Source organism: Grampus griseus (genome assembly GCF_964374135.1).
Source record: "Grampus griseus genome assembly, chromosome: 3".
In the NCBI taxonomy this organism is placed as follows: Eukaryota; Metazoa; Chordata; class Mammalia; order Artiodactyla; family Delphinidae; genus Grampus; species Grampus griseus.
In genome coordinates, this window is record NC_139019.1 from 169827460 (window position 1) to 169850424 (window position 22965).

Consider the following 22965-nt stretch of genomic DNA (forward strand, 5'->3'; position numbering starts at 1 on the left):
GTCTTCTCCCCCTGCTCATCAAGGGCCTCGTTCCCCAGCCCAGCTGGGACAGGCTCTCGAATGCCTGCGTGAACCCACAAAACCCACCAAGGAAGGAGCAGTGAGGCGTGGAAAAGGGGACGTGCCGGCCTGGTGGTAGCAGGGGTGCAGGCGGGAGAGCTGGGCCCAGGCGGGGTGGGCTGCGGGTGTCACAGCTCGCAGGCTGGGACTCGTTCTGGGGTCAGGAGGCCCTGCAGCCAGCCCCGGGGTGGGGGGCAGATTTGAGCCGTGAGTGTCAGAGACTTAGAGCCAGAGAAGGTGTCTGAGACGGTCATCAGTGCAGACTCTGGGGGTGGTGGAACAGTCCTTTCCAATGGGAACTTTTGCAATTAAGTGCCTTTGTTGGCGGCGGGGCATGCCGAGGACAGGGCAGGTGACTGTATCCTAGGTGGATCTGTGTCCCTGGACGTGTATGTGAGTTCCTGCAGAATGTGGAGGTGTGTCTATGGACGTGTACACCCACGTATACCGAGCATGGATCTGTGTCGTGGACATGTACATGTGTCCACCTTAGCAGGCGCTCTACACACATTGTGTCTGTACCTGGGGCTGGCACTGGGCTGGTGCTTGGCAAGCAGAAAACAGCCGTGCTTCTCAGCGCAGGCAGTGGAGTTTGGAGGAAGGGGGTCTGTGTAAGCCAGCAGGGGTGTCAAAGTCATAGGTCCCCCATATGCAGGAGTAGTGGGGGCCTAGAAGCAGGAGACAGCTCAGGAAGGCCCTTCCCAAGGCATTTAAGTGGGAGCAGGGGGAAGGGGCAGGGTCCCCGGGGACAGGGTGGACCACCGCCCTCACTTCCACAGTCTGCCAGCTCCCCCATGCCCGGTGAGGTGCTCTTCCTACCCCTGAGGAAGGTTGGCCAGGCCTGAGCAGCCCTTAGAGGGGGCTGGGTCTGTTCCAGGTCTTCAAGCTGCACACCAAATTGGGGAAGCCCATTCCCAGCATGGACCCGGCGCCAGCGAATTCGGCCCAGGCCACCAGCACCAGCCAGCCGGCCTCCACCTCCCTCACTGCAGAGAGCCCCCCTGCGGCCCCTGCCAGCCCCAGCATGTGTGCCCCAAGCAGGCCAGCGCCAGCCAGGAGACCGGACGCCTCGAAGGCCTCGCACATGGGTACGTGTCTCTGCGCTTCACAGCCCCTGCCCTGCCTCAACAAGCTCGAGCCTCAGAGACAGGATGGTCCGGTCAACGGTGTGCGTGCGGCCATCACTTCTGGGGAGGCAGGACCTATGAAGGGGGTGGTTCTCTCCCAGATCCCCGCAGGCGGGGTGCCTTCTGCTGCCTTTGGCCCACCCTGGGGAAGCGTGGGCAGAACCAGTGCAGCTTCCATTTCTTCCCGTGGAGCTTGGGACTGAGCCACGTGCTGGCCACACTCGCGAAGCCGGCCCTAGGCCTGGAGAATCCCCTGGGCTGCCGCCTTCCACGTGCTGGAAGCAGCCCCCTTCACACCGGGCACTCTGATAAGTGAGGTGGGCCCCGGGAAATCCAGGCAGGTTCCTCGCAGCCCCACCTCCAACCCTGCCTTCCCTCGAGCGTGTGTCACCCGCACCTGCTATGACCCCTGGGCAGTCACGGCTGCCGAGGGACATGCATTTCAAGGGTAAATAGGCTTACATGTCAGGCACTCACTCCACGTGCCTGATTCACCCTCCACGGCTCTAGGTTTGTCATTAGTCCCACTTTACAGATGGAAGAACCGAGGGGAGGGGAGGAAAAACGCTTGGCTCTGGACCACCCAGTGAGTGGTGGAGGTGGGATTCCAACCCAGTCTCTGCTCTCCACCACCACGCTTTGTGTGGGAGGCGGGGCCTATTTTATTTTGAGCCTCAGCAGGCCTGAGATTTGAACCATCACGTGATGTTGAAGATCAAAATGTAAAGCGGTTTTGGTGACAAAGAAATGTCTCCCTTCTGAGGCTCAGTAAACCCTCGTCTGCTTGATGTTCCACTGTCGGTTAACTAAGGGCTGCAGACTTGTGCAGCAGTGGCGGTTGTCCTTAGAGAGGGACCTACGACCTGCGCCTCCCTGTGGACCCATCCACCTTGGCACCAAACGCCGTGAGGGCCTCGCTCTCCCAGTCGTGACCCAGGCTGGTGGGAAGGGGTCTCGTGGGACTCTGGATCCCATTGGCTGACGTCACGGAAGGGGGAGGGGGGCAGTGGGAGACCCGGTGGCATCGAGTTGTACCCTTCATGCTGGCGGACCAGAAGCCGACCCTGGTTGCTGGCTGGAGCAGATTATAAGTCACGCGGTTCTTCCTTCCAGGGCCTCCTGCGCTGCCAGGGGCAGACAGCAGATCCCCCCAGGCGAAACCAGCACACCCCAGATCAGAGCGGCCCGGAGAACCGCCCGCCCAAGGAGGCTCTGTGGAAGCTTCTGGAACGTGCTGTGACGCACAGCCGGTGGGCCCAGGCTACGTGGAGGAGGTAAGTGCTGGGCGTCCGGCCATCGGCTCACCCTGCTCCACCCTGGGCTCCTGTGGAGAAGGACCTTGTGGAGCCGGGCCTCGAGGCCTCGTCCCAGTTCTCCCCCTGAGACTTGCACACCCGCCCTGGGAAGACCTCAGTGAGCCAGCATCCCTTGGATCTCACTGGAAGGCCCGGGTGCTGGGCTTCAGATCTTAGAAGGAAGGCCCGAGACAGGCAGAGGTGTTTCCTGCCACCGGGCAGCCCCTCTTCCTGCGGCAAGGAAGGTGGCAGGAGGGATCTGTGTCCTGGAAACCCACGGGCACGTGATCCTCGGGCACAGGAGCCAGTGTGCGCCCCACACAGCACCACCTGCACGCCCGGGGCTTTGTGGAGCTCAGGTTCTGAGCCCCTCCCTACGAGCCCACAGTCCCAGCCTCCCGGGTGCCTCCTGGGCCGTGCATGTGGGCATTTCTTCCGTGCTCGTGTTCGTGCTTTTGTTCACCCAACTCAGCACCTTCTGTTTTGTCCCCTGCAAAATAGCCACACCAGTCAGGCTTCCTGCCAGTCTGGTGGCAGCCCCGGGATGGGGGGACAGGGGAAGGGAGGACAGGACGGTGGTGGCAGAGGGGAGCCGGGCCTGGGAGGGCGCGCTGGTGAAGAGCCACTCCTTTGAAAGCGTAAACCGCTGGGCAGGCAGGAAACCAGCACCCAGCCTGGATGGCCCTGGGGGAAGGAGGTGCCCTGCTGGAGCCCAGACCCGACGCGTGGGGGCCGTGGGCAGCGCTCAGCCGTGCCTTGTGTCTCAGGTGTGCAACGAGGAGGGCAGAGTGATCCGATTCCACTGCAAGCTGTGCGAGTGCAGCTTCAATGACCCCAATGCCCGGGACATGCACGTGAGGGGGCGGCGGCACCGGCTGCAGTATAAGGTGTGCCTGCAGGGGGCGTCTGGTGGGCCTGGCTGGGGGTGAGCGTCTGTGCTCTTGACATCTTGGCTCACGTCTCAAAACACACATTTTGCCCCCATGAGTCGGAGCCCCTGGGCCCTTCATCACCCCGGGCTCAGCCAGAGGGACCCTTGGCTGCTTTCATGATGCCTTCTTGTCACAGGTTTGCCGGGGCACGCATGCACACGTGTGTTTAGACACACTTGACTGTCGGGCCCCATGTACACTTGTGCACAGCACACACTGTGACTCTCCTCGTGACAAACAATGGCTTCTGGATATTTCCTCTCTTTTCAGCAGCCTTGTTGAGATATCATTCACACACCACACAGCTCGCCCATGTAAAGTGGCTTTTACTACATTCACAGAGTGTGCAACCAGCAGCTCCATCTAGTTCCAGAACAGTCCGTCAGGAGCCCCGTTCCCATTGGCAGCACCCCCAGCCCCTACCCCAGGCCCTGACAACCAGGAGCCCACTCTCTGTGTCTATGGATCTGCCTGTTCTGGACGTTTCCCATCAGTGGAATCACACACTGGGTGTCCTGTGTCTGGCTTCTCTCACTGAGCATCGTGTTCTCAGGGTCCGTCCACGGTGTAGCGAGTGTCAGTGCTTCACCCCTTTTCCTGGCTGAGAGATGCTCCCGTGTGTGGAGGGACACGTTGTGTGTGTTTCACCCGCTGAAGCACACTTGTGTTGTTTCCACCAGTGACCAATCCTTAAACAACACTACACTCTTTGAGTGATAGAATTAAGTACTAAGGAGAAAGCCCAGTGAGCGAATTGGCAATGCTATTTAGAATATATAGATCTGGATCCCACACAAACGGAGTTTCCCTGGGTTACTCTGATCGGGATGAGCATTTCCGTTCAGTCGTCCGTCGGCATGCGTGACCACTGACCGCGGGTGCTCCTCTGTGTTGCGGTGCCTTCTCCCTCGGCTCCTCTGTCAGATGCGTGGACGGTTGGCTTGCGCAGTGGCAGACGTCACGTCTGCCGCTTTGCAAGTCGGTCGTAGTTTTGTTCCCCGCGGTGGTTCCCTTTCCTGCCATGGCCTTTGGGGACGAGGAGTGTTGACACTTTGGGGATTGAAACTCACTGTTGTCTAAACCTGGCAGGAGGGACTTCCCTGGCGGTCCAGCGGGTAAGACTGCGCTTCCACTGCAGGGGGTACGGGTTTGATCCCTGGTTGGGGAACTAAGATCCCGCGTGCCGTGGGGCATGGCCAAACAATAAAAAAAAATAAAATAAACCTGGCAGGAGATGGCACCCCCAGCATTCTCATCTGAACGAAGGTCCCCCATTTTCCCAGAAAAAAGTGAACCCCGATTTTCCGATTGCGGACAAGCCCAGCACGAGAGTTCGGAAGCTGCTGGAGGAGAGGCTGAGGAAGCAGCGGCAGCTGAGCAAGCAGCGTCTGGGGGAGCTGCGGCGCCAGCATGAGGAGATGAGGTGCGGGGCCTCAGGGCCCTCCCCCGCCAGCCGCGCTCAGCCCGGGCCAGACCAGGCGGCACGCGGAGCCGCTTCTGGGGCTCCCCACGCTCTCCCGCGTGACCGGCCCAGGGTCCCACCGCTGCTCACGGCTCCTTGTCCCTGCCACCCCAGCAGGCGCTACGGCTTGTGCAAGAGGTGGCTGGAAGAGGAGCCACAGGCGCAGGAGGCACGCTTGGGACGCTCACTGCCCGACCAGCATTTACCTCCCCTCAGGAGCAGGCCCGGGTTGTCCACAGCCAAGCCTCTGGTGGGTGGTGGTCTCATCTTGATATCCGAATGCCTCAGGGGCTGGGGACTGGAGGGGGCTGAGGGCCTTACCTCCAGCCACAGCGATTCCTTAAAGCTTCCTGAGGCCCCAGTGGTCACATCCCTCTGGAGCCTTTGGGTGTCTGTCCATCTGAGGGGGCGGGCTGGGTCGGATGGGAACTGTGGATTGCACCCCGCTGACGGCGGGGGTCACCAGCTGCCTCGGGGCCTCTGGCTCGGAAATTCGACAGTGTTGTCCAGGGAGCCCACTGGACCCCCCAGTCGGCCCAAGTTCCCCACAGCCATCGGGGTCCTGGGGTCCTCACTGGTCCACCTCCCCTGTGGACTCTCTCATTCCTCTGCCTGGCTCTCCGGCCACCGCTTGCCTGTCAAAGCCAGCCTGACTCCGGGCTCCCCGCATCCCCCTGGCCACCGGGGCCTCTCAACCCGCCCATGACGTGACACGTGTGCCTTTCCCCGAAGCCCATGAGGCGGCCGGAGTCCAGCGATGACCGGCACGTCATGTGCAAGCACACCGCCATCTACCCCACAGAGGAGGAGCTCCTGGCCATCCAGAAGGCCGTCTCCCACTCAGAGCGCGCCCTCAAGCTGGTGTCCGACACAATGGCCGAGGAGGATTCCGCACGCCCAGAGCCAGAGGGCGGGGAGTGCAGGTAATGGGCATCACCCTCCTGTTTGGGGGGGCCCGGGGTGACAGAGGCGGCTCCACTGCCAGGTGGCTTCGAGCCCTTGGACACCCAGGGCTTTCCAGAAAACTCCCCAAGAGAGGCTCAGAGCCGGAGCCCCGAGGCTCATAGGGAATTGTAGTCCCAACTGGAGAGAGCCGTTGTTCTAACACCAGAAGTTACTTTTCCTGTCGAAGGCGTGCATAGAAATGTAGTTCGCAGGGGATTAGCCCCTCTGTTTCCTCACCCATAATGCGGACATAAGTGTGATTCTCCTGGAGCAGGAGGTGCCGCCGAGCGTCCACATGAATCATCTTTCCAGCTGCCGGGAGTGTTGCAAGGTGGAAAGTCCCGATGCCTTGTATCCATTTACTTTTCTGGCCGCGCCACACAGCTTGTGGGATCTTAGTTCCCCGACCAGGGATTGAACCCGGGTCCTCAGCAGTGAGAGCGCGGAGTCCTAACCACTGGACCGCCAGGGAATGCCATCATTTACTTTTTTAAGGTTTTTTGTGGGGTTTTTTGGTGGTAAAATACTCATAACACAAAATTTGCCATTGTGACCATTTTTACGTGTACACTACGGCAGCACTAAGTACATTCACAAGGTTGTGCAACCATCACCGCTGTCCATTTCCAGAACTTTTTCATGATCCAAAACAGAAATCCGTCCCGTGAAATTCCCCAGGCCACCCACTGCCCCTGCCCCTGGCACCCACCTTTCCACTCCCTGTCTCCACGGCTTGGCCTGTTCTGGACGTTTCACGCCAGTGGAATCATGCAGCATCTGTCCTTTTGTGTCTGGCTGATTCGAACCAGTAGCTTCTTCCTGCCACAGTGTTTGCTCCCCGACAAGAACATGCGAGCCACTCGTGGGTCACCAGGTGTCATAACGAAATGCACTCACCCCTCAGCGTGAACGCAGCTGCCTCCCCGGGACGGGGCCTTCCTCACCGCCTGGAAGGGGAAGCAGGCACGGCCCCTCGGGCAGAAAGGGGGGCCCTCCCTTAACCTCCACCCCGATGTATTCTGAAGGAAAAGGCCCCTCACAGTGCTTTGCAGTTTTGCTCCCGTTTTCTCCCTGTACTCGTGTTTTGGGTTTGTTGTTGTTTGTTTGTTTGAAAATATTTTATTTATTTATTTATTTATTTATGGCTGCTTTGGGTCTTAGTTGCAGCATGCGGGGTCTTGGTTGCAGTATGTGGGATCTTTTGTTGCGGCGTGTGGGCTCTTTGTTGCCGTGCGCGGGCTTCTCTGTAGTCGTGGTGTGCAGGCTCATTAGTTGCGGCGCGAGGACTCTCTAGTTGTGGTGCATGGGTTCCGTAGCCCTGTGGCATGTGGGATCTTAGTTCCCTGACCAGAGATTGAACTGGTGCTCCCTGCAGTGGAAGCGCAAAGTCTTAACTGGACCACCAGGGAAGTCGTGGATGTTCCATTATTTACTTAACTATCGCAAAGAGTGTGTTAGTATTTGGTTTTTTTTTTTTCCTATTTTATTATGGAAATTCTCTAACACACACAAAAGGTGACGAGGCCCAAGTGACCATCCCTAAACCAGGGAAGACTCACTTGCTCTCTACCCACCCCACTCCTGGACAGACCGCTGCGGTTAAAGACGATACCAGGCATCAGCCTGAGGGTGGAGTATGTGTCTCTAAACAAGACTCTTTTTCATTTAACAAAACCAGAACACCATTATCATACTTGAAAAAAATGAACAATAATTCTTCAACCCCATCAAATATCCAGTCAGTGCTGAAATTTCCAGTTTTTTGTTTAGGGTTTTTTTTTGTTTTGCAGTTGGTGTTGAATCAGGGTCCAAATTGATTGACAACCTGTCAGTCTCTTTATCTGCAGGTTCCCCGCCTCTCTGCTTTGTCTTCCCCTGAAGAGTCTGGTCCTGGTCCCGTAGAGTCCCAGGTGTGGCCAGGTCCCCTCGGACCATCCCAGGCTCTAGCACTTGCAGTCCCAAGACAGACCACAGAGAAATACACAAATGCATTACAGAATTAGGTTATCTCGTATCCTGAGAAGTGTCACAAAGAAAACAGCAAAGTGGGGATCAGGGAGTGGCAGGATCAGGTGGCAGCTTCGAGAGCCAAGGGGCGGACATTTGTGTTGTGACAGCCGTGGGGAGGGCCACCACGTGAGGGCACCCCAGGCAGTGGTCCAGGTGGGATGAGCCTCCTGGGGAGGGAGTGGAAGGAGAGGGCGGTGACGAGGCGGCCCAGGGGTCAGGCTGGGGACCTCGGACCCCAGGAGGAAGCTCGGTGTCCCCAGCCTGCAGAGGGGCAGCACTGGGAGGGTGGCTGCTGGGCGGACGCGGTGGTGGCAGTCACCTGCAGAAAGTGACCAGGCCGGTGCAGTGCAGGTGGGGACACGACTCGGGGAGAGGCAGGGAGCGTCTGGCCGGCGGCCTTGGGGGAGTCCAGCTGGGGGCGAAGCGGCCGCAGAGGCGGCTCAGCAGCACGAAGCCAAAAGGACCAACGAGGGGGCCCTGCTGGCTGAGGACCAGGGCGCCGCTGGGGGTGGCCACGGGTGGCCTCTTCCAGAATGCAGTTTATTAGGAAACGGTGACGGCTACCAGCCCTGCTGAGCAACACAACTTCCTAGCGGCGGTTCCAAGCACTTCTCCCAGATCTGTCTCCTTGTGGCTCTTTGATCAGATGCCCCTGGGGAGGGCCGTGCTCCCGTTTTACAGATGAGGAAGCAGCCCCGCGTGCAGGAGCAAGGACCCTTCCTCCCCACTCTCTGCCCACGCGTTTGCGGGTTTGTCTCGGCAGCCGCCCAGGCCCCTCTGCTCGGATCCTGAAAGGCGTGATGCGGGTCGGCCTGCTGGCGAAGGGCCTCCTCCTGCGGGGAGACAGGGCCGTGCAGCTGATCCTGCTCTGCTCCCAGAAGCCCAGCCGCGCGCTGCTGCGCAGAGTCACGGAGCAGCTGCCCCTCCAGCTCCCGGTGAGGCGCCCGGCCGTGCATCGCGTGGCTTCTATGCGGCTTGGACACAAACCGGTTTGTTTTTAGAAACTGGCGCAAGGAGAGAGTGGTGGAACTTGAGGGTTCCTTTACAGAGGGGTTGAGGGTAGAGCCTGGAAACGCTCTAAACGTCCGGTCACTGAGGACGGTTACTTCCGTCACATCCACAGCAGAGCCCAGCCAGCCGGGACGGAGCACAAACAGGACGAAATCCACAGGACAGGCACTCAGGCTCATGAGACTAGAGAGGCACAGGGCTGGGGGTCGGCCGGACTTTCTCCTCTAGAGCAGTTCCTGTTGTTGTCATAGAGCCTTTTTTTTTTTTTTTTAAATAAATCTATTTATTTATTTTTGGCTGAGTTGGGCCTTCGTTGCTGCGCGCGGCTTTCTCCAGTTGCGGAGAGCGGGGGCTACCCTTTGTTGTGGTGTGTGGGTTTCTCATTGTGGTGGCTTCTCTTACTGCGGAGCACAGGCTCTAGGCGCGCGGGCTTCAGTAGTTGTGGCTCACGGGCTCAATAGTTGTGGCTCACAGGCTCTAGAGCGCAGGCTCAGTAGTTGTGGCACACAGGCTTAGTTGCTCCGTGGCATGTGGGATCTTCCCGGACTGGGGCTTGAACCCGTGTCCCCTGAACTGGCAGGCAGATTCTTAACCACTGTGCCACCAGGGAAGTCCCTGTCATAAAGCTTTTCTCAAGCGAGATGGTAACCGGGAGAAGAGTGAAATCATGTCATGATTTAAATTGATCATCTTCCATTAAAATACTCAATTCCCAGGGCGGTTTCTTCTTCCTGATGTGTCTGCTGCCCTTCCCGAGAGAATTCAGCATCGTTCCTCCGACTCATGTAGTGAGCACTGGGGGCTCGCCTCTGGGACTCCCAGTCTGGTCAGGAAATGCAATAAACAAACATAGAGCAAGCTAACTTCCAGTTTATCTTCTGTAGAGAAATTAAAACCTGATGTCAAGTAGCGAGCACCTGGGGAGAGTGGGGGCCACTTCAGACAGGACCATGGGAGGTGTGTGTCCTGACAGAAGATGGAGCAGGTGAGGTGAGAGCTGAGAGATGAGGAGAGGCCTTGAAAGATGTGGGGGTGGGCAGTGTTCCACATAGAAGGACCTGCACCTGCAGAGGCCAAGAGGCAGGAGGCCCAGGGAGATGCGTGCCCGAATGGACAAAGGCCTAGATCAAGCTGGGCCTGAAGGCCATGTGGGGAGGTAAGTTTGCCTCCTCGGGGAAATGGGGAGACTAGAGGGTTTTAAGCAGGGGAGTGACATGCTCCGACTTCACCAATTTAATCACTCGTTTCCTGAACACCCACGACATGACAGTTTTCTGCTCAATACCGTAGGGGTTGCAAAGATGGCTCAGATGCAAGCCCTGTTGTCCGGAACCTTGCAGCCCAGTGGCTAAGACAAAGCCCTAAGCCCCATGAAGATGGATGAGGCCATGGGGAAGATGGCTAAGGCCACGGGAGATCTGGCAGTGCCCCCCACTCCCAGCTGTGTAGACAGACCCTCCTAGCCATACCTGGCTGAGTGTCTCGGGGGACCCCAAAGCAAGATGAGGGACACAGTAAAGCTTTTCTATGCAGGCACCGGGTCACTGCACCAAACCCGCCTTCGTTGTGCAGTCTCCCCGGGAGGCTGGTAATCGGGGACGGCAGTCGGAGTTCTGATGACTGTGCGCAACGGGTCCCTTCTTCCTGAGCCCCTGAGAGTGACAAGCCGGAGAGGGTGTAAATGGAGGGGAGAGAGATCTGCCGAGAGGGCGGGGCTTGTCTGGAGGCTCTGCTTGCAGCGGGGCTGACCCTCAGGGTATCCCCCAGTGATGCAGCCCGCGCAGGCTGGGTCCTAAGGATGTGTGTGCTGGGGCAGAACTGAACCCTGGGCAACCATGGGGTGGGTACCGGGACCTAGGGGCCTCAGATCTTGCCTGGAGGCAGCCCCTGTCCAGTGTCCTGAGAAACCATCGTTCTGCCCTCATTACCCAAACAGTAGCCTGCTGGACCAACTGAAGGATTTTGCATTTTTCACTCAATAGCATCTCTTGGGTCACATTCCATGTTCTTACTTAGGGAGCTTCATTCTTTTTTGTGGCCAAAGAGTATTCTGTTGCCACTTGTCCATAACTAGCTGGGTCCTTCCATGTAGTTGGACATTTAGGTTGTGTCCAGTGTTCTGTGTTACCAGTGAGGCTGCAGCAGATGAAGAACCTTGTACACACACTGCTCCACACACGTGGGAGCACGTCCCGGGGCAGAGTCACGGGGTCTGAGGCATGAGCCTGGAGGCTTCTGCTGAGTGTGGCCAGGTCAGCCTCCACCAGCAGTTTAGAGACGCATGGATTTGCCAGCCCAGCGCCTCCTCAGACTCTTGAGTTTTGTCCTTCCTACAGCTGACCATGGTACCCCATTCTAGTTTTAACGTGATTCTCCCTTGCCATGGGAGGGTTTTTTTTGTCATTATGTAGAAAGGGTCACTTTGGTTTCTCTTTCTGCAAACTATCTATCACTTGCCAGTTTTTTTTTTTTTTAAGATTTATTATTTAATTTTTGTGGCTGTGTCGGGTCTTAGTTATGGCACACGGGATCTTCACTGAGGCATGCGGGATCTCTGTTGCGGCATGCGGGCTTCTCTCTAGTTGTGGCATGTGGGTTTTCTCTTCACTAGTTGTGGCAGGCAGGCTCCAGGGCACGTGGGCTCTCCAGTTGAGGGGCGCAAGCTCAGTAGTTGTGGCACGCGGCATGTGAGATCTTAGCTCCCCGACCAGAGATTGAACCCGAGTCCCCTGCACTGGAAGGCAGATTCTTTACCACTGGACCACCAGGGAAGTCCCCACTTGCTGATTTTGCCGTTGGGTTGCTGATCTTGTTGTTATTGAGCTTTGGGTGTTTTTACATATGAAGGCACCTTGATGCTGGGTCTGCTGTCTGTATGCATTTCTACGTGTGCACTTCTGGAGGCTGGGGCTGTGTCTGTGTCCCTAGGAGGTTCCAGAACACCTGGCATGGGGCCTGGTACCCAACCGCGTCCTGCCTCTCAGCTGGAGTAATGAGGCCTTGTGTTGTATTTGCACCTCGTAGATGGTGACAGAGGACAAGTACGAGGTCTCCTCCGACCCTGAAGCCAACATCATCATCTCTTCCTGCGAGGAGCCCAGGATACAGGTCACTGTGTCCATCACCTCGCCTCTGATGCGGGAGGACCCCTCTGCAGACCGAGGTGCGTCAGGGCCCTTCCGTCCAGCCCTCCTCTCCACACACCCGGTGGCCTAGGGCAGCATCCGCCTCTGCTCTGGGCAGGAGGTGGGGGGGTTGCCACAGCCAGTTTCCGGCACTTCCGTCAGCCCGGATGCCCTGGTGAGATAAGAGCTGGGCCTTGGGGCTGCAGAGGAAGGGAGGTAGAGAGCTGGGGCAGAGTGTCAAGTGGCTCAGTACTCAGCTGTGGGGCATGTGCGCGGGGAGCACTTCCTCCCATCCCTCCTGGCTGCCCCGCCCAGAGGAGACCAGCTGTGCCCCATCCCCCAGCAAGACAGGGACCCGGGGACCTGAGACAGATGTGCGTTGCCTGAGGCAGTGGGAGGGGGTGGGGGTGAGGCCAGAGGGCAGCCAACAGGGAGGGTGCAGGCCAAGCCAATGGGGATGCACCCGAGTCTCATCCAGCCGTGGAACCTCCTGGAACAGCCCTGGAGACTGTTTCCCAAACTCCAGTCTTTCTTGGACCCCCTTCATGATTGTTGTCAGATCTGAGGGCCACGAACCACTGATGCTTTCCTCTGAATCAATTCCTTTTTGACTCTTAAATTTTTAAAGAGGAGAGCCTTTGAACCGTAAGTGGAAAGCCGTTACCAGTTGTCATAAAGAGAGTGTCATCTGAAAATAAATACAGTGGGAAGAAAAAGTGATGCCCTTCAGTTCCAGGTGGAGGCCCTGCTCCAGCTTGCTCCGAGGCGGGGATTGGGAATGTCGGAAAGGGTTCAAGGTCCAAGGCCACGGAAAGAGGTGGACTGGAGGGGGCTAGAGAACCGGAAACCCCTCCGAGGGAGCCCCGGGCCCCCAAGAGCTGCGATGTCCCCACCCTGCTGGTTGCTGCTGGGAGGGGAGCTTTCAGCTTCCTCTGTTGCTTGCTCTCAGCCCCAGAGGAGCAGACCCAGGCCTGGGGGTTGGGGGGTTTATGGGTGAAAGAGAAACCTCTGCTCCCTCCTGTGACCTAAAACACCCGGACCTCGCAGAATAAGGGGAGAAGAATTTTCCTGAAGCGAGAAGAAGAAGGAATCAAAAACAGGCCAGAATTTCCCCCAGACACGGGGCCCTGGTCACCCATGATGGCGTGTGCTCAAACCTGACCCGCTGTCTCCCTCTTAATTATGCATGCGGAAGTTTCTGGAAATCCAGCTTCATTCATAGTTTTCCATCTGAACCGTGATTTGCTAACCAAGGGAGTCAGCGCTGATGGCACCGGGTGACAAGCGTGGAGCTCTCTCCTCCTGAGAGCGCAGAACCCGGAGGAGATGGGATCTTCATGGAGAGGATGTCCGTGGTCCTTGCAGCATCCCGGAGAAAGGGCCAGCGAGCGGAACCATGTGTCTTCTGGATAAATGCAAAGAGACCTAGGGACCTGAGGGCCTGGCCAAGTGGCCCGGGCAGCGGGAGCAGGGAGAGGGGCGCCTGGCCCATGTGCCTTTCTCTTCTAGAAGGAACAGCGGCGCCTCCGCCTGACCCGGGAGATGTCCTGAGCTCAGAGAAGTGCCTCCAGTCGCTGGCTGCCCTCCGCCATGCCAAGTGGTTCCAGGTCAGGGGTCGGGCCCAGAGCGGGCTCCCAGTACAAATGAGGGACAGACGTGGGTGGGGCGGTTCCTTGGCCGGCTGCTCGACCCACGTGTCCACGCCCAGCGCTAACCTGATGGAGGTTGCATCCTGGCTGATTGGGTCGGGAACCTGAAAGGAGGGACCACCACTCTGGGGGTGGGGGGCCGCAACGGCCGGCACTAGGGCTCAGCCGTGGGCCGTTTGGGAATGGAGTCTGCTTCCAGTCGCCAGCTGTGAGGCCGGCCGGCCCATGCCTCCCGGAGTCCCTCACTGCCTCCACCCCCGGCTGGGCTCGCTGCCCCTGGATCAGCCCTTGTTCCCTCGGCCCTGTGCACATGCCCCCCTTGGCCACGTGCTTACAGCTCCCTGGAGCTAACCATGTGCTTCTTTCCCCGAAGGCGAGAGCCAGCGGCCTGCAGCCCTGTGTGATCGTCATCAGGGTCCTTCGGGACCTCTGCCAGCGCGTGCCCACCTGGGGGGCCCTGCCGGACTGGGTAAGGCAGTGCCAGGGGGCTGGCCCTGCTTTAGGAAGCCCCCAACCCCTGATAGGCCACAGCCCTGGGAGGCCGAGCCTCATTTCCTGGTTCAGCGCTCAGCTTTCCAACAAAGAGCTGGTGTCCGTCTGAGCGCCGGGAGAGGTGGATCGCGGTGGGGCATATCGGGGTCCCTTGGCCCCAGGGTGAGGCTTGCTACAGACACAGTCTCATTTGACTGCATCATCTGGAACCCACAAACTTGCGGGCAGAATCAGGAAGCATGCAAATACAAGGGCGCCCCAGCAAGAGGTGGGGTGTTTGCCTAGACCTGCAGGTGTCAGTGCAGAGGCCCCCGTGAGGGCAGGCAGCCTGGTGCAGACCCACCTCCTCTGAAGGGGTGGTCCCCTGCGGCCCTGACACCCCCGGTCAGCAGGCCCCGAGCCCTTCTGCGGGGAGAGGATGCGAAGGCCCCCTGTCCCCCAAATCCCCAAGCTGCTGTGTTGTGAGACCCCCAGCTCCTGCCCTCCGTGGGCACCCCTGCCCCGTCTTTCAGGATCTCATCTCATCTGTGCGCCCCTCGGCAGGCCTGTCTCTGAGTGTCCCTCTCCCGTCACACACCCACTGATCCCCCAGCGAGCGCAGATGTGTAGGTTTTTAAGCCTTTCACCTTCGACATTATCCTTGGGAAGGAGGCCGAGTGCCCTGAACTTGGAGGTATGCGTGCATCTCATGTGCAGCCTTCTGCTGCCAGTTCATCGGCTCCCACACCCAAAGCCAGGTTCTTGGACCCTTCCCACCTGAGCCCAAGCTACCCTTGGCCTTGCTCATGAGGGCTCTGGTGCCCACCCGGACCTCGGCTTCCTGCCCATGGACCGGGGAGATATCCACTCTCAGCACCACCCCTGGTGGATGGCACAGTGGGTGGCTCTGTGCTGAGTGACAAGAGGGGTTCACTCAGACGCTGGGAGGACCCTGCATTCCCCGGAGCCCATTTCCCTGTAAGTATAGATGCAACCCCCATGACGGTCACAGCTCCGGCCCTGCCCTGGGACCCGGGCAGGTGGCTCCTTGGAGGTGGGGACAAGCCTGCGCGAGTCCCCAAGTCCTTGTGACCCTCATGGCCCTCACTGTCTGAACCTCGGGTCATGGAGAATGAGTTTCTTTTAACCCTCTTGACACTGGTTTGCAATGTTACCATCTATGGGATTTTGCTGATGTCAAAACTAGGCGAGAGAGTTCCCTAGAGAACTGAGAGAAACCCGCCCAAGGCCACACCAGGGTGGCAAGGCCCCGGTGACCCCCTCCTTGTAGAAGTTCAGGGGTGGGTGGGTGTGAGGGGAAGAGCTGGGAGGGGGGCCTCACATCCCCGGTCCCCTGGAGACCTGGCCGAGGCCGCACAGCCGCGCCGTCCTCAAAGGCCCGGGTCTCCTTCTCTGTCTCCACCCGGCCCAGGCCATGGAGCTGCTGGTGGAGAAGGCTCTGAGCAGCACGAAGGGGCCCCTGAGCCCCGGGAACGCCGTGAGACGGGTCCTGGAGTGCGTGGCCTCGGGGACGCTCCTGACAGGTCAGTCCCTGTCGGCTGGGAGCCCAGACCCTGGAGCACGTGGCAGAGACCAAGGGCCATGGCGGGGGCGGGGGGACGGGGGAGCGCAGAGGAGCCTCTTAGGAACACTCAAGAACCACGTCCAGCACAGGCAGGACAGCAGACACAGACGTGCACACACATGTCACCACTCAAGGGAGCCGCGCGGAGGTGTGGACCAGCCGGAAGGAGAGGCGGGGTGGAGGCTGGAGGGGAGGGGTCCGTGCCTTCTCTCACGCTCCTCTGATGGCACACCCACCCTCTCTGGGGAGCCAGGGACAGCCCGGGGGACATTTCCGAAGGAAACAACAGGAATTCCATGATGGGCTTTGTACAAAGATGTTCACCACGATGTCCTTCACGGTAGCAGAAGGAGGAGAGCACGCATGTGGCCCGCGTGACATGTTAGATGCAAAACGGTGTTTTCCAGTCATTTCAGTGACATGGGACGATAGCATTTTAAGTGGAAGAAGAGGATGATACACTGGCCCGTGGTGTGAGCCTTTTCTGTAACTACATGCTCGCCCACGTGTGCACACACACACACACACACACACGCAGGCGGTGAGGAGGTCTGCTGAACGCGTGTGGGGCTGGAGGGAGGACTGGCAGGGGAGAGGCCCGGTGTGGCCCGTGGGCGCGAGGCGGCCAGGTGCAGACCCCCCAGCACTGCAGAGCCGCAGTGGCGCCTTCGTAAGGGTGCACTCTCCTTCTCTGCCACTCCCACCTCCCCTCTCAAAGATGGGCCAGGGCTCCAGGATCCTTGCGAGAGAGACCAGATGGACGCCCTCGGGTCCATGACCCTCCAGGAGCGAGAGGACATCACGGCCAGTGCCCAGGTAGGAGGCCAGCCCACGGGGCTCCCCGACTCAGGCCAGCTCGACCTGGCTGTGGACGGCCCAGGTCCCAGCCCCCATTCGCATCTGTGGTGCATCCCAGGAAATGGTCTGGGACTCCCCTTCCCACCCTCTCCCTTACAGAGACAGTTGGCTTGTGGGTGACAGGACTGCTTCCGGGAGCAGGGCCAGCCTGGCCCAGAAACAAAGCTACTCCCGTGATGAGGCGCAGACTTGGGGCCTCCTTGGCCGGTACTGTCCTCCCCAGCCCTGCCCTGTGGTCTGCAAATACCCAGCCAAGGCCTCCTGCTGGGCCTAAACAGCTTCAGGCCCCAAAGCAGAGACCCTATCTGTGGCTTCCCTTTTGTTTGCAAATTTTTACTTATAAGCAAGTCTCCCAGCAGTACAGAAATCGCACTGGGCCTGACATTTATGAATGGCCTTCAGTGGAAAGAGTCAAATTGCTCTTGATCAGAGCCAAACCTGGAGAGGCAGGATCTAAGGTCCCTGTAGCGAGGAGAGAAAGAGCTGAAATTCCAAGGGGCTTCCTGGCACAGTACTCGCCACCAGCTGGCGCAAGCAACTCCCAGTACAGTTCTTCACGCCCAAGGGTGACGTGAGCTCTGCAGTTGCTAGAAGGGTGTCGAGGATGCCCAGCAAGCCCCCAAGTCCTCACGGGGCCCTGAGAGTCGGGCCAGGAGGCCGCGGGCAGAAGGGTCCTGACGGGTCGTTTGCCCCCAGCACGCCCTGCGCATGTTGGCGTTCCGGCAGATCCACAAGATCCTGGGCATCGACCCTCTGCCGCCCCCCAAAAGCAGGCCTGGGGCGCGCTTCCGGAAGAGGCCACGGGAGGCAAGCGAGGCCGAGGCCGAGGAGGGCGCCGGCCAAAGGAAGCGGGCCAGCGGGGCAGAGAGGGGCCCGTGTGAGCAGCCTCGCCTCCCCAACGGGACCTGATGCCCCACCGAATGGCTGCTTCACCCCTGACGCTGGGCAGTCCTGTTTTCCTTTGCAGTAATGTTCCATAGATTTCTTTAAAGACACTTGTGCTTAATCATTAGCAAAATCTCTTCATCTGGCGATTTCAGCTGCAGGATTTGGGGCACAGCGCCCCAAGGCCTGCCTTCACCCGGGCGAGAAGGTGCAGCACAATTTTAAACTCTGGCATTTCTTGCTAGCTTTAAACTCACCCTGTGGCCTACGAAGGGTGTGGGTTTTTAAATGGCTTTGTGAGGACACACCAGCCGTGCGTGGATTTGAAATCTCACGGGCAAGCCCCCTGGGGGTCCCACATCAGGAAGCCTGTCCCCGGAAGGTAGGTTGGGAGGATCTGGGGTGGTGGCCAAGCCTGAGAGTGTGCCCAGGCCGGGGTCCTCAGTCCCCAAGCCCAGTCTCCAAACACGCTGCCCCCTCCAGCTCCCCAGCCTGGAGACGGCCCCGCGGCCAGAGGTCTGCAGGGCCTGAGCTGGGCTCATCCCCCAGCCCGCCATGGGAGGGCCACAGAGCCGAAGGGTGGTGAGTATGCAGGCTGGGCACGCCCCTGACCCCCGGAGCATCTGTGGCACCCATGGCACTGCACCCCGTGCCACTTCGGGCCTTCTGCACTACGAGGAACAGCTCTGTATGCCTCATTCGAGCTGGGTTTGCCTTGTCTTTCTCCCGTCCTCCTTGCATAGGTGCAGCCAATGTGGGTCCAGGGCCCGCCCCTTGAAAGTGGAGTCTGGGGGCTCTGCCTGGTGCGGGGCACAGAATCAGGCGCCTCCTGGCACTGGTGGACATGAAGGCACCCTTGCCCAGCCCCCACCCCGATCTGTCCAAACTTCCCTCTTTGCGACAACTTCTCTTGTCCGGCTGCCCTGTGGCACTAAAGGAGATAAGTCCATCTTTGGGCTGACACGATCTTTTCTGGTCACTTGATTGTTTCAAGCTCATTTCTGTGTTTAAGGGACAGCCTGTGTGTGGCTTCACATCTAATGTCTTCGTAGAACTACCTGGAAGTTTGGGGGGTGGGGAATAAACGAGATATGCCTGTCTCTTGGTGTGGACTGCGCAGTCCTTCCTCGGGGTGCAGTGACCCTGCTGGGCCCCTGCCTGGGGCCCTGACCAGCCAGAACTTCTCCCCGAGGCTCTGAGGCTGGGAGTGTGGATGGGGAGGAGGTCCAAGGGGCTGGTGCTGCCCAGGTGTGGGCCTCTCAGGCCATCTCCACACTGAGGTCCCCTGGGAATGCAGAGGAGCCAGGCTCTGCAGACCCCACCCCCAATCCCGGGGATCCAGCCCAGGAAGCACTCATCTCACACACATCCCACAGCCACTCAAGGAACCCACCCTGGCCTGGTCCAGGAGATACACAGCGGGACCATCAGCGGCAGGGTTGGGGACCCGGAAGGCTTCCTGGAGGAGGGGGCAGCCAAGCTGAGTTGGGAGGGGTGGCTCTCCGCCTGCAGGCCCTCTACCAAGAGTTCCCCCGCGGTTTCCCCAAATTCTCATTGCAAACCTCAGGGGGTGGCGGGGGTCCAGACAGGGAGAGGGCAGGTTGGAGGGCAGAGAGGGGAGGAGGCGGGCGAGGTTGCAGTGGCCCGTAGCGGAAGTGGCACATGCCCGTGGGCACAGACCAGGGCAGGGAGATAGCCAGGACCCCCTTCTCAGAGCTGGGCCAAGGGAGTGTCGGCCCCCCATGCAGGCAAAGCTTAGCCTAGTTCTACCAGACACATTATCTACCGGAAACAAGAAGCAGCCAGCTGGTGCGTGACCACTCCGACCTCCCTGGAAGGGCAGGCCGCTCTCCTCTGCCTCTGGGCCCTTCCTGAGGGAGCAGCACCCCAACAGCACGAGTGAAGGCACAGCAGCCCCTTGGCTACAGCTGTACACCGGGCACGGGGGACATTCTCCACCTCATGTGGGGGAGGCTTCACCCGCACACACCCTCTCCCTCTGCATCTCTGTCGACAGCTCTGCTATTCATCCAGCTGCCCAGGATGACCACCACCACCACTGAGGAGTCCTTCTGGGTTCCTTTGTGCTCGGGGCTGAGCCATCTGGAAGTCCTATTGGTCCCACTTCTGTTGCTCTCCATTCACAGCCTCTAGCACTCTGCAGCTTCAACCCTCCAGCAACTGGGGCCTCAGGATAAAACTCAGGATTACACTCAAGATAAAACCCCAAATCCCGACAAACCCCCCCAGAGAACCCAACTGCCACCCTCTGCCTCAGTAACTCCACTTCAGACCTCCTAGTCTCTGCTGGTCCTCAGTGAACCAGCCAAACTTCTTCCTGCCCCAGGGCCTTTGCACATGCTTTTCCCACTGCCTGTTAAGCTCTTCCCCTGGCCTGTATGGCCAGCTGCTCCTCTCCTCCTTTGGGTCTCAGAGAGGCCTCCTTTAACACCCCAACCTGTCACATAACCCTATTCATTTCCTTTATGCCACACGCCACTGATTAAAATCCTTTGTTATCTGCCTTGCTCCCACGCTGTGAACTGCGGGCAGCAAGTATATCTGCCTTACCACGGCACCCCAGGTCTAGAATAGACCAAGTTTAGTAAATATGTTAACGCTTGCAACCATGCTCTGACCCTCAAGGATGGGTGTCTGTGTTGGAGGAATTCACCTCCTAGCAGATAAGAAGACACCGTTTGTTTCGGTGTCATCCCAGGAGATTACTGTACCGATCAGGATGACAGCCTTTGGCTAAGGCGGTGGCAAGAGGATGAAGGGAAGGGAGAACGGGTTGGCATTCAGGGGTGGCCATCACCGCTGCACTTTTGTGGAAAGCCCCTGTCCCGCTACCATGAGCCTTCCTCACATCCTGGCAGTAGCAGCTCAGGGAAATCTCACGACCCACTGCTCACCATCCCATCCCTGCCTCCTAGGGAAGATGGATGTGATCTTCTCCAGGGGGTGTAAAACCAATCCAGTTGACAGAGAGTTAAATCTGCCCCCCGCCTCAGCAACTCCAGAACACCGAGTTTAGGCGATGCAGCCACAAAATAGACAGCTGGTTAGCGATGTACTCGGTCCAGATGGATGGGACACCTGGGCTATGGTGCTCGCTGCAGGCCTGAAGAGCGGTTGCTTCTCATCTTTCCTCTCCAGCCCTCTCCCCACCAGGCAGAGGACCCCAGAGCAGGCTGGCAGCTGGCCGGGTGACATGGGACCAGGCACTTGAGAATTCGGACCGCTGAGCGGGGACAAGCAGCCCAAGACAGCGACGCAGGACCTCAGGCTTCGGGATGCTGGTGGGCCAGCCTGGTTGCTAGGAGATGGTGGTGAGTGTAGGAGGGATGACGTGGGGCCGTGTGGGCAGGGCTGGAGCCAGACCTGGCAGGCAGTCCAGGAGAGACAGACGTGAAAGTGCAGATCTGCCAACTCCACCTGCAAAGTCACCAATAACACAGAAAGAGAGCCACGAAAACGCACGGCGTCTCCTGGTCCAAATAAGTTGCACTCGGTGGTAGAGGGAGCATCTCCAAGGCTCAGCCAGTCCGAGGCTTCTTTGGGGAAATGTTGGCTCCATCTTCTCCCTGGTCACCCGTTAGTTTGGCTTCCGGAATGAGAAGATGTTTCAGGTAAGCGGATTAAGGCTCTGCTGAGTGGACAAGCCAGAGGACCCATGTTTCTCCTTAAGACGGAGAGGGCTGCCCGGGGTGAGGGGTGTGTGTGTGGGGGTATCACCCTGTTTATATCTGCCAAAGTTCTGAAAAATAAGTGTACTGGGAAACAGATACTTGCACACCCATGTTCACCGCAGCATGATTCACAGCAGCCAAAATGTGGGAAAAAGCCAAAAGCCAAGTATCCATTAACAGATGATAAACAAATGTGGTCCATCCATACAGTGGAATATTACTCAGCCTTAAAAAGGAAAGAGATTCTGACACCTGCTACAAATAACGTAGATGAACCTTGAGGACAGGATGCTCAGTGAGAGAAACCAGACACAGAAGGACAAATACTGTCCGATTCCACTCATAGCAGGTCCCTAGAGGAGTCAAATCCACAGAGACAGGAAGTAGATGGTGGGGGCAGGGGCTGGGGGAGGGGGAGGGGGAGTCAGTGTTTCATGGGGACAGAGTTTCAGTTTGGGCAGATGGAAAAGTTCTGGAGATGATGGTGGGGATGGTTGCCCAACAATGTGAAGATACTTAATGCCACTGAACTGTGCACTTAAAAATAGTTACAATGGTTAATTTTATGTCTATTTTAACACATTAAAAATTTTTTTAATGTATTGGGTTTTCCAATTACAAAAATCTTGGAAGTTTCAGAAGAGTGGAAGAAGGGAAACAAAGTCAACCACTGTTAATACTCTGTGTTTCCTTCCAGTTTTCTCATTTTCTACACTCTTGGTTACAGATGGGCTGTTGATACCACTTTGATTCCTCCTTTTCTTCAGTTGACATTATAACAACTTTGATTTCTCAACTGTGTTTTCGAGGTGCTTAGATATACTTTTCTAATTTAATTCTTCTGGAGACCTTTGGAGACACATCTGTTTCATTATTATTATGGTGCTAATATACACATAATATAAAATTCACCCCTCTATTTCAAAGTGTATGACTAAGTGGTTTTTGGTATTTTCACAGCATTGTGTAACCATCACCAATATTTAATTCCAGAACATTCCATCATCCCCCAAAGAAGCCCCATCCCCATTAGCAGTCACTCCCCATCCCCCTCCCCAGCCCCTGGCAATCATGAATCCACTTTCTGTCTCTGTGGATTTGCCTGTTCTGCATATTTCACACAAGTGGAATCACACCCTGTGTGTCCTTCTGTGTCTGGCTTCTCTCACTGAGCATCATGCTCCCAAAGTCCGTCCATGTTGCCGTGTATGTCAGTGTTTCACTCTTTTTTTATGGATGATAATATTCCAGTGTGTGGGTGGACCACATTTTATCCATTCACCAGTTGATGGACATGTGGGTCATTTCCACTTTTTGGCTACTATGAAGAGATGTAATTTTTAATAGCTGCATAACATTCCACCAAATGAACATACCCTAATTTGCTTAACTGTTCCCCTACTGTTGGACATTTAGATTGTTTTCAAATTGTAAATTATACCTCTGCAAACACGTTCCTGAACATTTGGGATTCTCTCCCTTCCACAGATGCCCAAGATTGAAAGGCATGAACATTTTAAGGCATTTGAAACTTCCATGTAGAAGACCGCATTCCACCAGAGGTTTGCGAGTTCCCCCCGCACACCTCCCCCCCCACTGCAGACAAAGGAGCCTCATTCACGGTCCCCAAGTCAGGACTGTGCCCTCTTATTTTCCAAAATTCTTTCCTGCACATACGTTTAACAGTTAGGTTTCATTCTGCCACATCTTGTATCCTCATTATGCTGTTCTTTCATTATCTCATTCATTCAACACATGTTGATTGAACACCTATTATGTGCCATGGGCCATCACTCATAGGGCTTCCCTGTGTCTCCCATTGAGAATGTTGAAATTTATTCAATTTCAATCAGCAAAC

At 57.6% G+C, this 22965-nt stretch overlaps 1 protein-coding gene across 1 annotated transcript in view; it reads left to right on the forward strand.

Moving 5' to 3' along the window:
* ZFR2 (zinc finger RNA binding protein 2) overlaps nucleotides 1-17525 on the forward strand; it is a gene marked incomplete at its 5' end in the record, with an annotated part of 43273 nt that extends 25748 nt beyond the window's left edge. The window contains 13 exons of the mRNA XM_082651170.1: nucleotides 938-1148; nucleotides 2301-2461; nucleotides 3250-3369; nucleotides 4698-4837; nucleotides 4991-5126; nucleotides 5609-5799; nucleotides 8595-8766; nucleotides 11867-12005; nucleotides 13477-13574; nucleotides 13990-14085; nucleotides 15520-15631; nucleotides 16391-16488; nucleotides 17227-17525. Coding sequence (XP_082507296.1) covers nucleotides 938-1148; nucleotides 2301-2461; nucleotides 3250-3369; nucleotides 4698-4837; nucleotides 4991-5126; nucleotides 5609-5799; nucleotides 8595-8766; nucleotides 11867-12005; nucleotides 13477-13574; nucleotides 13990-14085; nucleotides 15520-15631; nucleotides 16391-16488; nucleotides 17227-17439 — 1887 coding nt within the window. The 3' untranslated portion in view covers nucleotides 17440-17525. The remainder of the gene's footprint in view (nucleotides 1-937; nucleotides 1149-2300; nucleotides 2462-3249; nucleotides 3370-4697; nucleotides 4838-4990; nucleotides 5127-5608; nucleotides 5800-8594; nucleotides 8767-11866; nucleotides 12006-13476; nucleotides 13575-13989; nucleotides 14086-15519; nucleotides 15632-16390; nucleotides 16489-17226) is intronic.
* Nucleotides 17526-22965: the final 5440 nt, after the last annotated feature.